General features: G+C 41.2%; 1 protein-coding gene across 2 annotated transcripts; it reads left to right on the top strand.

Annotated features, from left to right (window-relative positions):
* Positions 1 to 1,034: 1,034 nt before the first annotated feature.
* LOC100567384 (zinc finger protein 557) lies at positions 1,035 to 13,646 on the top strand. Of its 2 annotated transcripts, none has more exons than XM_003217892.4 (5): positions 1,035 to 1,310; positions 4,503 to 4,997; positions 6,326 to 6,452; positions 7,763 to 7,876; positions 9,952 to 13,646. In XM_003217892.4, exons 2-5 carry the CDS (start codon positions 4,527 to 4,529, stop codon positions 11,184 to 11,186), a joined length of 1,947 nt encoding a protein of 648 aa, XP_003217940.2. In that variant the 5' UTR covers positions 1,035 to 1,310; positions 4,503 to 4,526; the 3' UTR covers positions 11,187 to 13,646. The 2 variants fall into 2 exon arrangements, with proteins under 2 accessions (XP_003217940.2, XP_008103686.2); XM_008105479.2 differs by lacking the exon at positions 1,035 to 1,310 and adding an exon at positions 3,537 to 3,749 and having other exon boundaries at positions 4,505 to 4,997.
* The last annotated feature ends 281 nt before the right edge of the window (positions 13,647 to 13,927 follow it).

Genomic DNA, 13,927 nt, shown 5'->3' on the forward strand with positions numbered 1-13,927 from the left:
GGCCAATTACAAAATTCACAATTGCCTCAAACAGAAAAGTTCTTTCTTTCACCCTGGACATTCCACAAATATATAAACCCCACTTTCCTAGTTTCCAACTGACCTCACAACCTCTGAGGATGCCTGCCATAGATATGGGCAAAACCTCAGGAGGGGATACTTCTGGAATGTGGCCATACAGCCTGGAAAACTCACAGAAATCCAATGATTCCAGCCATGAAAGCCTTCACCAACACATTATTATTATTATTCATAGGTAAAGGTAAAGGTTTTCCCCTGACATTAAGTCTAGTCATGTCTGACTCTTGGGATTGGTGCTCATCTCCACTTCTAAGCCAAAGAGCCGGCATTGTCCGTAGATGCCTCCAAAGTCATGTGGCCGGCATTACTACATGGAGCGCCGTTACCTTCCCGCCAGAGCAGTACCTATTGATCTACTCACATCTGCATGTTTTAAAAAACTGCTAGTTTGGCAGACACTCCATGCAGTCATGCCGGTCACATGACCTTGGAAGTATCTACGGACAACACCGGCTCTTTGGCTTAGAAATGGAGATGAGCACCAACCCCCAGAGTCAGACACAACTAGACTTAATGTCAGCGGAAAACCTTTACCTTAGGTTGGCAGAAGCTGGGGCTAACAGCGGGAGCTCACTCTGCTCCCCGGATTCAAACCACCGACCTTTCAGTCTGCAAGTTCATATCCCACTTTTATTTCCATTGAGACCCAAAGCACCTGTTGCGGAGCCTTCCAAGCTCTGGTTCATGACCCATTCGTGTTTCGGCTGCAGTGATGCAAGTCTAAAAAGTGTATTTACTGTTTACCACTTGGAAAGCTCTGACGTATTGCATGATAGATTGCAGACCCTAAAAGGCAAAACAGTCGGTCTGTTTGGTTAGCTCTTTCATCTCATGTGTGGTGCGTGCAATTGATGAAGGGATGGATGGATGTCCACATTTAAGTAGTATCTTTTACCCACTAGAGGGCACTGGGTTTTCCTGCAAGAAAATAAAAACTGCTGTATTCCCTCTTTGACTGGACAGCAAGCTATTTCATCCATTTCCTGGGTTAAACAGAGATGGTTGGTGCTGATGCTGTGGTGCTGTGATGATTCCTTTCCATCAATTGCAGGGAAAAGATAGTTTTTTGTTTTACTCTCAGGATTTCCTCTGACTAAAGGAAAGACTGTATCCATTAGGGACAAACTCCCATTGATGCATCTAGGTCTGCTGCTGCATTGAAAAGCTCTAGAGCACAAGGCTGTAGCTGGGTCAGGGAGGGAGAACATATCTACTGCTTTATTCTGGAGGTAGGTGCAAATCCTTTTCTCCCCAAATCTTAGCTCATGGCAGAAAAGGGAGGAAAACTGAAAGCCAAAGAGTGGAGCAAAAAGGAACAAGGGCAGCAATAAAGAGAGAAAGCAAAGTGTGGAGATCTTTGCAGCAACTGACTATACTATATAACAGGATTTTTGTTCCTGGGTTATAAATGTCATTTCCTAATTTGTTCTAAACATGGAAAAAGTTTATTGAACTGCAAAAACTTAGCAGGACATCCTGTAGCACATTTTGCTATAGTTTTTCTATAAATATCTCATCGAGTCTCAACCAATTCAACATAGTTTTGTGGCAACCACAAAAGTGAAGCTTCTGGAGTCTCGCTTATCCAACCTTTGCTTATCCAACATCTGTATTATCCAACCCAGTCTGCCTTTTAGTAGTCAGTGTTTTTGTAATCAGTGTTTTTAATACATTGCAATGTTTTGGTGCTAAATTTGTAAATACAGTAGAGTCTCGCTTATCCAACGTAAACGGGACAGCAAAACGTTGGATAAGCGAATATGTTGGATAATAAGGAGAAATTAAGGAAAAGCCTATTAAACATCAAATTAGGTTATGATTTTACAAATTAAACACCAAAACATCATGTTATACAACAAATTTTATAGAAAAAGTAGTTCAATACACAGTAATGTTATGTAGTAATTACTGTATTTACTAATTTAGCACCAAAATATCATGATGTATTGAAAACATTGACTACAAAAATGTGTTGGATAATCCAGAACATTGGATAAGCAAGTGTCGGATAAGTGAGACTCTACTGTACAGTAATTACTACATAACGTTACCATGTACTGCTTTTACTGTCAATTTGTTGTAAAAATTATGCTTTAGTGCTTAATTTGCAATATCATAACATAATTTGATGTTCAATAGGCTTGCCCATAATTCTCTTTATTATCCAACATTTTTGCTTATCCAACATTCTGCCAGCCCGTTTATGTTGGATAAGCGAGACTCTACTGTACTTTCAAAATAAGGACCACACAATGAAACAGAAATAACATTTCAAACCAGGAACAGAAAATTGTTTCCTCCTTTCTGTTGAAATTGTCCACTTGCCTAGTTTCCATCAGACCTCACAACCTCTGAGGATGCCTGCCATAGATGTGGGTGAAACATCAGGAAAGAATGCTTCTGGAACATGGCCATACAGCCCGGAAAACTCACAGCAACCCACTCCTGTAATAATGTACAGTCATTATTATTTTGTTATACCCTGCTTTTTCCCCACAGAGGAGACTCATGCTTTAACGGTCTTTGATCTGTATCCTTTTCTTTGGATTGTTACTTTTGAATTAACAGAAATTCAACTCCGCATATGTCTGCTTGCCCACAATGCCCTGCCTCATGTACGGAGAAGGAGTTGTTTAAAGTTACAGACAATGCGGTTGCTGTTGCCCGCTTTTGGTCCAAAACTATTTAGTTGCTTGTGATTTCCTTTCTTTTTTATTTTATTTCCATTATTTGAAATGTATTTGCCGTACCAATGCTTTTGACACGAAATAAATAAAATAAATTAACCGAAATAGAAGGAGTGAGAAGAGAGGTAGAATTAGCCCTCCTCCTTCTGTTTTGGGATTTTAAAAAAGTACTTGCAAGCCCTAGGTTCCAATCCATGGATTCTGCCATCCACCCTTTGGAATTCTTTTTTTTTAATTCCAAAAAGCAAAACTTTTGCCATTTTATATAAGAGTCTCCATTTTACTACACCACTATAAAAGAAAGGAACTTTGAACATCCAGGGATTTTGGTATCCATTGGAGCTTCTTATTCTAAGTACATTGGTCTTTTGGTCTTTTTATTCCATTGACTAAAATTAATGCAATTTGACAACACTTTAACTGCTATGACTCAGTGCTATGGGATTATGGGACTTCAATTTTATAAAGTCTTTAGCCTTTTCTTGTAAAGGCTCCTCTGGCTGCCAGTCTGCTACCGAGCACAACTGAAAGTGCTGGCTTTAGCTTATAAAACCCGAAACGGTTCCAGCCCAGCTTACCTGTCTGAATGTATCTCCCTCTATGAACCAATTTCGGAGATTAACATCGTCTGGGGAGGCCCTGCTCTCAGTCCCACCACCTTCGCAGGCGCGATTGGTGGGGACGAGAACAGGGTCTTCTCAATCATGGCCCCTTGACTATGGAACTCCTATTACTGTATATGCATGTATTTGACTAAGTTTCTGTGGGATCACTACTTGTGTATGTGTGTGTTAAGGGAAAAACACCTGGTCAATTACAACTCATAGATGAGTAATTAGAACAATCAAGGTTAACAAGCTTGAACCACTCCCTGAATGGGGTATAACTTTGGGAAATGTTTGTAATGTCTTTTGGGGACTTACTGAATACTTGCTGAGAGCCTACTACGAAGATGCATGAATTTAATGCAAGGAACTTTATGTGAGTTTTGTTGCTGGAAGTTTTATTGTGTTTCTTTTTGACTCTTCTACCTAAGAGTAAATTTTTGATTTTTCTTCCATTTTTCTGACTTGTTTCTTTTGCTCATTGTGGATACAACAAAGGGCTGGATAAGTCTGGACAGGACTGCACGCAGTTTGTTTTTTAACAAACCCGTAACAACTCCCTCCCTAGTGAGATCAGATCAGCCGCTTCTCTCCTGGCCTTCTGGAAAAAACTTAAGACATGGCTTTGAGACCAAGCTTTTGACAAGCAATTGGAGCAGTGCAATACGTAACAATGAAACAATGTGATTGACAAATGCAGTGACCCTGGATTATGTTTTGGATGGCATGATTTTAATTGATGTTCTAATTGATGTTTTAATCATTCATATTTAATTGGTTTTAATTGTAATTATTTATTTGATATATGTGTGTATGGCATCAAATTGTTGCCTGTTTTAAAGCCGCCTTGAGTCCCCTCCAGGGTTGAGAAAGGCACGATATAAATATGGTAAATAAATACATAAATAAATTCTGGTGCCTCACCAAATACAACTCCCAGGATTCCATAGCATTGAGCAATGGCATGTTAAAATTGTGTCAAACTGCATTAATTCCACAGCGTAGGTCCACCGTTTGTCTATATTGTTCTTAGATTTGCGTTTTACGGCTTTGTTAGCTATCTTCCAGCTTATGGAAAATAAAATGTATTTACTTTCTTTTCATTTCATTTCCTTTCTTCCCCTGCAAGAGATTGCTTTCTTTTTCTTTGAGAATGGCTCTTCCCAAGAGATTGCTTTCAACAGATGGTGCAAAAGAAATTGGGTATTTTACTCCAATGGTTCAATTGGGTGCCTGGTCGAGAACGGAATGGCCTTCCTCGGCCTCAGATGACACCCCAGACACCTGTCTCCCTGTGAAGGAAGAACAAACAGACATCTGTGCAGACATCGAGGTGGACTATGTCACCCTGCTCAAAGACAGGGAAGAAAGCAACAGACAAAGCTTTCGTTCAAATACCGTTCCTTTGGGAGAAACTCCCCGACAGACTCTATTCCGGCTAATGGAAGCTGCCCACCGGTGGTTGCAACCTGAGGACCGAACAAAGGGGGAAATTGTGGACATGGTGGTCTTGGAGCAATTTCTACATGTGCTTCCTTTGGGAATGCAGTCCTGGGTGAGATCCAGGAAACCAAGCAGCAGTGAGGAGGCAGCTCGACTGGCACAGACCTACCTGGAACACCAGGTATAACGCAGCCCTACAACAAATACGATAAATTGTCTTGGTGTCATGGTGTTTAGCCCTGTCCCTGGGGTTATTTTGTATGCCGATTCATTGGAAAGACCACATCCGTTCTAGTTTCTTATATACAGTTATCATAATTTTTATGAGTGAGCATGGCATATGTTCTAGGTATATATGGCATGAGCCCTCAGTGGCACAGTGGGTTAAACCACAGAGCTGCTGAACTTGCTGACCAAAAGGTCGGCAGTTTGAATCCAGGGAGTGGGGTGAGCTTCCGCTGTTACCCAAAGCTTCTGCCAACCTAGCAGTTCAAAAACATGTAAATAAATATGAGTATATCAATAGGTACCGCGTCAGTGGGAAGATAATGGCACTCCATGCAGTCATGCTGGCCACATGATTTTGGAGGAGTCTATGGACAATGCCGGCTCTTCGGCTTAGAAATGGAGATGAGCACCAACCCCCAGAATCAGACATGACTAGACTTGATGTCAAGGGGAAACCTTTACCTTTACCTTATATATGGCATCTATATATGGTATCTCAAAAACTACAGCTAATAGGAGAAGATTGGTGCCATTTTAGAAATCAGCAGTCAGATATACACATAAACAGTGCTAACAATTCAGGCACCAATGTGTGTAGGCTAGTGTAATATAAAGACAGAAAATAACAATGCAGTAATCCTGCTTGCTTACATGATTTGTGTTGGCACTCCTAAATACTACAAAATATGAATACCAATTCAAAACAGGGTAATTGTCTTGTTGGTTCCAAGCACTGACAAACAATTCAAAATGTGTAGGCTATACAGTTGGCACTCCATGTTCATGAGAGTTAGGGGGCATAGGACTTTTGGGAAAGTGAAGAACCACAAATAAAGAAATTGCTATTTTTTTAACCTGAGAGAAAACCTCACTAGGAAATTCTAGGTCTCCCAACATGACTTTAATTATTCTGGAAACTGACCATAGAATTACACTGGAGGCTCTAGAGAGGTGTTGTTCTCTCTAGAACATACCTGGAGGAAATTAACATGATGATGATGCCACTTTTTCTCTCTTAAACACACTCATAGAATCCATAAATAATCAAATTCACAAAAGTCGAACCTGCAAAAGTGGAAGGACCTACCAGGAATGTCCACTTATAAATCTGTTTAATATATAACTCCTATCACTTTGGAACCTGAAAGAGGAACCAAACATCAACATTTCCAAACCTATCACCATAGTGTTATTTAACCACATGCTTAGTAGTACACAAAATAACAGCCAAAGTCAGGTGTATTAACATCCTTTTCCACTTTGCTTCTCACCATCTTCTAGTGGCCCGTAGCTTTCCAGGATGTGTCTGTATATTTCACACAAGAGGAGTGGGACCTTTTGGAGGAGGATCAAAGAGCTTTATATTACAGCGTGATGCAGGAGAATTCTGAGAATGTGGCCTCATTAGGTAAGGATTCCTTTTTCCATTAGGACAAATTTGCATGCCCTGTTGAGCCCTTGGCAGTGGTGGAGAGTTTTAGGCAGCCTGTGATGAATTCAGTCCATGTTTCCAAGGGTTATTTCAATCACATACTACTAGTACGTGATGTTGACTTGTGCTAAATTTAAGATCACTTGTGATGGCTTGCCCAAAATAAATAAGGACCAGGTTCAGGACATGGTAACCATGTGCACATAGGTCATCTTATTGAACAGTGGTTCTCAACCTGTGGCTCACAAGGTATTTTGGCCTACAACTCCCAGAAATCCCAGCCAATTTACCAGCTATTAGGATTTCTGGGAGCTGAAGGCCAAAATATCTGGGGACCCACAGATTGAGAACCACTTCTATAAAAAAAAATTCGTGTCAGGAGCAACCAGAGTTGCTTCTGGCCGTCTGCAAGGACGTTGCCCAGGGGACGCCCGGATGTTTTGATGTTTTACCATCCTTGTGGGAGGCTTCTCTCATGTCCCCGCATGGAGCTGGAGCTGAAAGAGGGAGCTCATCCGTGCTCTCCCCGGGTGGGATTCGAACCTGGCAGCTTTCAGGTCAGCAACCCAACCTTCAAGTCATGAGGCTTTTATCCCCTAGGCCACCGGAAGCTCCACTTCTATAATATCACTGGCTAACCCTGTGCCATTGAAGATCATTGCTTTGGATCTGGAACAGAGGCATACAAAATGTACCCCAAGGCCATTTTTGTCATCCCCAGGGCTGTTAGGTAATTTAAATTCTCCCAAATGCTGCTAGATGCTCTCTAGTGCGGTCCACTCTTGTTTCCAATCATAATCCAAAAAGTTGGTTATGAATGACAAAGATAGGTTGAAATGCAAGATAAAACTAAAAACACATAAAACCACTTAAAACACAGAGTAAAAACACATAATCCTAAAATTAAAACACAAACTGTTACATATTAAAAGTTAGCCATACATATAAAAATGACAATTTAAAATTCATAGTTTAAAATTGACTGGTTAGGTCCTTAATGCCTTTTCTTTAAAAAAAAAAAAAGTTCAGACAGCATATTTAGCCATCAGTTCTCTTTTGGCAGGTCAATCAGGAAATTTTGACTTCTTTAATAGTGCTTCAGGGGGTCTTTGAGAAGTACTAATGCAGACCCCTGTCCTCCCACAGTTGTCTATCCCTAACCTAGAAAGAGACAGAATGCTATGTTTTAATGGTTTTCAATTTCAACCATTCAGTCTGTTTTGCATGAGCTTTTTAAGAAAGCATTTGAAAGTTCCTTCTCCTTTCTGTTCTTTTTTGTGACCCAGAATTGCAACTTTCAGAACCAGAGGACTGTGAACATGACACTGTGATCCAGATAGGGCAGAAAGAAAAGATTATGGAGTCAAAGGAGGAAGAGAACCCAAAGGGTTTTTCTGCAGGTAAAATGGTGTTATAGGTCAGTTCTTTTGGAATTACACTGTCAGCAAGGATCCAATGGAATAGAATGCTTTCAGTATCGGAGGAGGAGTCTGGGAGATAAGATTATCAGAACAAAAACCGGAGAGGGTTTCTGTTAGTGTTGTGCTTTTATATGGAATTGCTGTTCGTTTTGTCTAGTTTCATTCGCTTTGTCTTATCGTATTTGTTTCTGCTAACGAAAATGGAGCGCCTATATGAATAGAATTTTCGTCTCACTAACTAAAAAACAAAAATTTTCGTGCCATTGGAGGCAATGAGAGGGCTTTAGAGGCTGCCGCCCCCCCAGGTGTTTTTGGCCTATAATTCCCAGAAATCCCAACCAGTTTACCAGCTGTTAGGATTTCTGGGAGTTGAAGGCCAAAACATCTGGGAACCCACAGGTTGAGAACCACTGGTGTAAGTACAGATAGTGTGAAAAACTGCTAAGAGCCCTCAACTAGGTCTACTCCTCTTGAAATTAAAGATAATATCCCAACAACAACTACACTAAATTCTGTGGCATATGTGCAGATGGCTGGTATGAGTTTGTATCAGGGGCAAGAAACAATGACCAGTATTTCCTTACCTCATTTCAGGCCTTGTTATCCCATTTCAGCATTGTTTGTTTCTAAAGGTAAAGGTTTGTACTATAAGGTTATTTATTTATTCAAAATCCTGTTTTCTCCCAAATGGGAGTCAAAGTAGCTTTGGGTCCAAGAGAAAGGAAGGTTAGAAATTAAATAAATCAAATGCTCTATTCATGTCCCCTCTCTTGCTAAAAGAGTCTGTATCAAGGCCTATGCAGAATGACCCCCAACTTACCCATGGGTTATTTCAAAACACATACGTTTGGCCTCCAAATCTGCCCTCGACTTATACATAAGGTCAACTTAAAACATGTGTTAAAACGGTAGAAATCCTTAACAGTGTAAGGTTGTCTATAGGTAAAGGTAAAGGTTTCCCCTGACGTTAAGTCCAGTCGTGTTTGACTCTGGGGGTTGGTGCTCATCTCCATTTCTAAGCCGAAGAGCCGGTGTTGTCCATAGACATCTCCAAGGTCATGTGGCCGGCATGACTGCATGGAGCGCCATTACCTTCCCGCTGGAGCAGTACCTGTTGATCTACTCACATTTGCATGTTTTCGAACTACTAGGTTGGCAGGAGCTGGGGCTAACAGTGGACGCTCATTCCGCTCCTGGGATTTGAACCTGGGACCTTTGGGTCTACAAGTTCAGCAGCTTAGTGCTTTAACACACTATGCCACCAGGGGGCCAGGATGTCTATAGGTGCTCCTAATGAGAGACTTGCTTAAGTCTTTCGTTCTTCAAATACAACAGGAAATCCACACAAGTCTTTAGCACAGAAATATTCAATGAGTCTGAATAGTTTCCACATGGATATATGTCACAAATATACTGACGGAGCAAAACGGAAAATCGGGAAGCATCAGCACCTAGAGTTCATGCAACTTTTTATACATTTTGATCATAGAAAAACAACACTTAGAAATGTGTTGTTGAAGGCTTTCATGGCCAGAAACACTGGGTTGCTGTGAGTTTTCCAGGCTACATGGCCATGTTCCAGAAGCATTATCTCCTGGGTGGGAGAAAGGATTCCAACAAAGGATTCCCCCAGGCAGGAATGGGCTTTGAAGTTGCAAGGCTTTTCAATGCTAATCAAGGTGATTCATTGCAAATTCACACTTGCCTCAAACAGACAAGAGTTCTTTCTCCCATCCTGGACCATCCACAGATATACAAACCTCACTTGCCTAGTCTCCAAAATACCTCACAACCTCTGAGGATGCCTGCCATAGATGTGGGTGAAACGTCAAGAGAGAATGCTTCTAGAACACAGCCATACGGCCAGGAAAACTCACAACAACTCAACACTTAGAAACCTCTTCTGCTTAAGATGCCTTCTTATGGTAGTCCTGTAGGATTTCAATAAAAAAATCTATGATGTCAAGACAGGATGTCCAGTGGTTCAATTTGATGGCAAATGTCATCCAACTTTATCTAGGCACTGCCAGTTAACATTTTCTGTGTTCTTCTAGGTCATTGGTTGGAAAGTACGGAGGTGAAGAAGAAGCCTCAGCAGGAAGAGGTTAGAGCTGAGCCTATACAAGAGAAGGAATGTTGGAATGGTTTCTTTGATCCCAATTTGTCCAAAACCACTGAGATCAAATCTGTAAGACAATCAGAATTCTTGCTACCAGAACGGACACAAGACTGTGCAGCTCCCGGAAGCGTGAAAATAATGGAAAGTTCTGTGTCAAAAAGAAATTACAACTGCTCTGAGTGTGGGAGAAGTTTTGATCGGAGTTCAAACCTCATTAAACACCAGCGGACCCACACTGGGGAGAAGCCATATCCATGTGCTGAATGTGGGAAGCGCTTTGACCAACAATCCAACTTGAATGTTCATTTGCGAGTCCACACAGGAGAGAAGCCATACGTCTGTCCAGATTGTGGCAAAAGGTTTAGCATTAAATCTCACATGCATGGACACTATAGGACCCACACTGGAGAGAAGCCCTATGAATGTGGGGACTGTGGAAAGCAATTCCGGGTGAAAGCTTGTCTGAATAAACACCAGAGGATCCACGCAGGGCAGACTGAGCTGTCCAAAGTATTTGAGATTCAATCAGTTGAACTTCAGGCAAGAATACCAGTTGTGACACAGCAAAATGTAGCACCTCAAAAAGCAAATTGCACTAAAATTAACAGAAATGCACCCCAAAAAGAAATCCTTATGTCAGAAAGAAATTACATCTGTTCTGAGTGTGGCAAACGTTTCAATCGGCGTTCAAACCTAGTTAAACACTACCGGATTCATACTGGAGAGAAGCCGTATTCGTGTGCCGAATGTGGGAAACGCTTTGACCAGCAATCCAACCTCAACGTCCATTTCCGAGTCCATACAGGAGAGAAGCCATATGGCTGTCCAGATTGTGGCAAAAGGTTTAGCATCAAATCTCATTTACATGGACACTACAGGATCCACACAGGAGAGAAACCCTATGAATGTGGGGGTTGTGGGAAGAGATTCCGCGTGAAGTCTTGCCTGAATAAGCACCAGAGGACCCACGCAGGAGAAAAACCCTATAAATGCCTTGTCTGTGAGAAAACTTTCACCTGTAGTTCCCATCTTATTAAACACCGTGTGGCTCACTCGGGAGAGAAAAATTACATGTGCTCTGATTGCGGGAAGAAGGTTTTCAACAATTCCGATCTTCACAAAGGTGACAGAATCCACACACAAGACTCTTTGTGTCAGCCCCTTCTCTGAAAAAAGATTCCATCATGTTTCTCAGCAAAATGAACATAAAAGAAGCCATATGGAAAACAGCAGAAAAGGTTTTAGAGAGGACTCTGAGCAGAACATAAACAGCAGAATCCACACAATGCGGCATACCAGTGATGTATTTGTCATTTTAAGGATGTAGATATCAACATTAACAGCAACTTTGGTTCCAGTGGAAAGGAAGGATAGAAATTAAATAAATAAAAATAACTCATTCATATTGCCTCTCTTGCTATAAAAAGTATGTATCTAGGCCTCCGCAGAATGACTCCTAACTTATTCAAGGGTTGCAGCAAAAGCCATAATTTTGGCCCCAAAACAGGCCCTCGATTTATACATGAGATCAACTTATATATGAATTAATACAGTAGCTATCCTTAACATTTTAAGGTTGCCTATAAGTGCTTCCAATAAGAGACTTGTATAAGAAAAATCTTTGGGTCGTCAAATACTACAGAAAATGCACAAGGAATGGCCGCTGCTTTTAAGAAATCAGATGAAAACTAGGACTTGGAAAGGCACCTATGAAACAACGAGATGAGATCATGAAATCTAAAGATATGCCATTGAATACTAAAATTAGGGTTGTCCAGGGCATGATATATCTCCAATTTCTATGCATAGCTGTGAATACTGGACAGTATCGGAACCTGATAAGAAGATAATCAACTCATTTGAAACGTGGTAGAGAAGAGTTTTACAAATATGGTGGACGCTCAAGATAAATAAATTGAGACTGTAGTACACTGGCCGTATTGTGAGAAGGCATAACTCAACAGAAGAGACAATAAGGTAAGGTTTCAGATGGAGAGACTCAATCAACACAGCCCTGAGTTTGCAAGACCTGAGGACAGAAGCTGAGAAAACTTCCCATAGGGAGATAAACAATTTCAATTCCATTTGATTTCCCGGTGTTGATAGCAGCCCGACTAGAATTAGAACAGAGTGCTTTTTCATGTGAAACCGACATTTGGATTTCTTCTCTACCACTCAATACTCTTGTGGGAACTGGAAGGAGGAAAAAAATCCTGAAGTAGCAGTATTCTCTTTTTTTTCTCCCCATGTACAATGAGTAGATGTGATGTCATAAGGTGCATCTACACTGCTATGGCTCAATGCTATAAAATCATGGGAATCCTAGTTTGGTGAGGCACCAGCACTCATTGGTAGAAAGGCAAAAAAATCGTAAAACTACAATTATTATGATTTCATGACATTGAGCCATGGCAATTAAAGTATGTACACCCTTGCTCTCCACTTTCCCCATAGAGGAGGAACAGCTCACAAGAGCAGATTATGAAGTTTGACAGCTGACTTTCCAGATACTATTGTGACATCTCACGTCTGGTATGATTTGACTGGGTGGCTATTGTTCCCTCCAACCAATGAAAAGGCAAAGAGCTGGTTCCTCATTTGAATACGAGTCAGTATATAATAGCAAACCTAATGAGACCATGGAGGCATTCATCAAAAGACATTCAGAGGAGGATAGGCACAGCAAACAGAAACAATGGATATTGCCCAAAATGGGAATATGATGCATGCTCAGAAGAGAATGACAAGAAACCAGAAGAAGAGGCAACGTAGAAGACGGAAACAGAGGAACAGGGCAATCCGTCAAGCGAGGAATGCAAACTTCCCACCCAAGACATTTGCACCTGAGATGGAGCCACCTCTTTTCCTGTGTCAAGGAAAGGCATCCCTGCCAATCAAGGAGAATGAAAATGCCACCTCTGCACAAGGCGGTGCACCCACAACCCAAGATGGGGAACAACAACATTTCCTCAGCAACTCCATGTCTTCACAAGCCACCGTGGACATCCAGGTGTCCCCAGATATTGTATGGCTTTGCAGGCCACCCATGCTAAGATGTCCACAGCAGCAAAGTACATTCACCAACTATTTGTGTCCACAACTGTGTGTCCCCAGCAACACAGTGGTCTCACCAACCATTTGTATCAGGATGGGAAGCAATCTCTGTGCTCTCATTGCCAATGAGCTCCGGTGTGAAGTCAATGAGATGATGCCCAGGCAACTGATACCGTGCTTGTTTAATAATGACCAGAATGCCTCTCCCTTTTAGAAGAGCCACACTCCCTTTCTTCCCAACCTGGTCTCTAGAGGGAAGAAAGAAAAAGAGAAGCCTGGAAAAAATCCCATCTTTCACATGACGGAAGGTCTTTCGTTGCCATCTGAAGGTCCAAGAAACCCAACACTTTTAGAGGAAATGAACAATGATCAAGGGGTAAAACAGGTATTTATTAGGACACATCTTGAAAAGAACATCTGCCTAAAGAAGCCTCTGGTTTTCACAAAGAACAAACTTTCTTGTTTCATCAACTGTTGGATTTCCAGATATCTCAGACTGCACACGAGAGATTTTCTTCCAGAAGAAGACAAAGCATCTAATTATTATCAAGCCAATAAAGTGGGATTTTACAATCAGTGTGTTCATATTTGTACTTTATTGTTGCTTTCATGCATAGTAGCCACTTGCATGATGGTTTATAGTTCTCCTAGAACAGTGGTTCCCAATCATTATCTATATATATAAAATGATAAAGTTGTTTGCGCAGTGACTATAACAACAAAACTAAACATCCCAGAAATACGAAATTTGGCAACACAATGCAAAAGGCTTGCCTCCAGGTTACAACAACACAACCACACCACAAAACCACAATCCAGACCCACAAAACTCACAACAACACATCATGCGATAACAA

This window comes from Anolis carolinensis, chromosome 2 (genome assembly GCF_035594765.1).
Source record: "Anolis carolinensis isolate JA03-04 chromosome 2, rAnoCar3.1.pri, whole genome shotgun sequence".
Classification (NCBI taxonomy): domain Eukaryota; kingdom Metazoa; phylum Chordata; class Lepidosauria; order Squamata; family Dactyloidae; genus Anolis; species Anolis carolinensis.

Coding starts and splice junctions, on each gene's coding strand:
- LOC100567384 (XM_008105479.2), top strand. CDS start 3,721: ATGCATGAATTTAATGCAAGGAACTTTAT. Junction 6,453..7,762: donor TGAGAATGTGGCCTCATTAG/GTAAGGATTCCT, acceptor TTTGTGACCCAG/AATTGCAACTTTCAGAACCA. Junction 7,877..9,951: donor CCCAAAGGGTTTTTCTGCAG/GTAAAATGGTGT, acceptor GTGTTCTTCTAG/GTCATTGGTTGGAAAGTACG.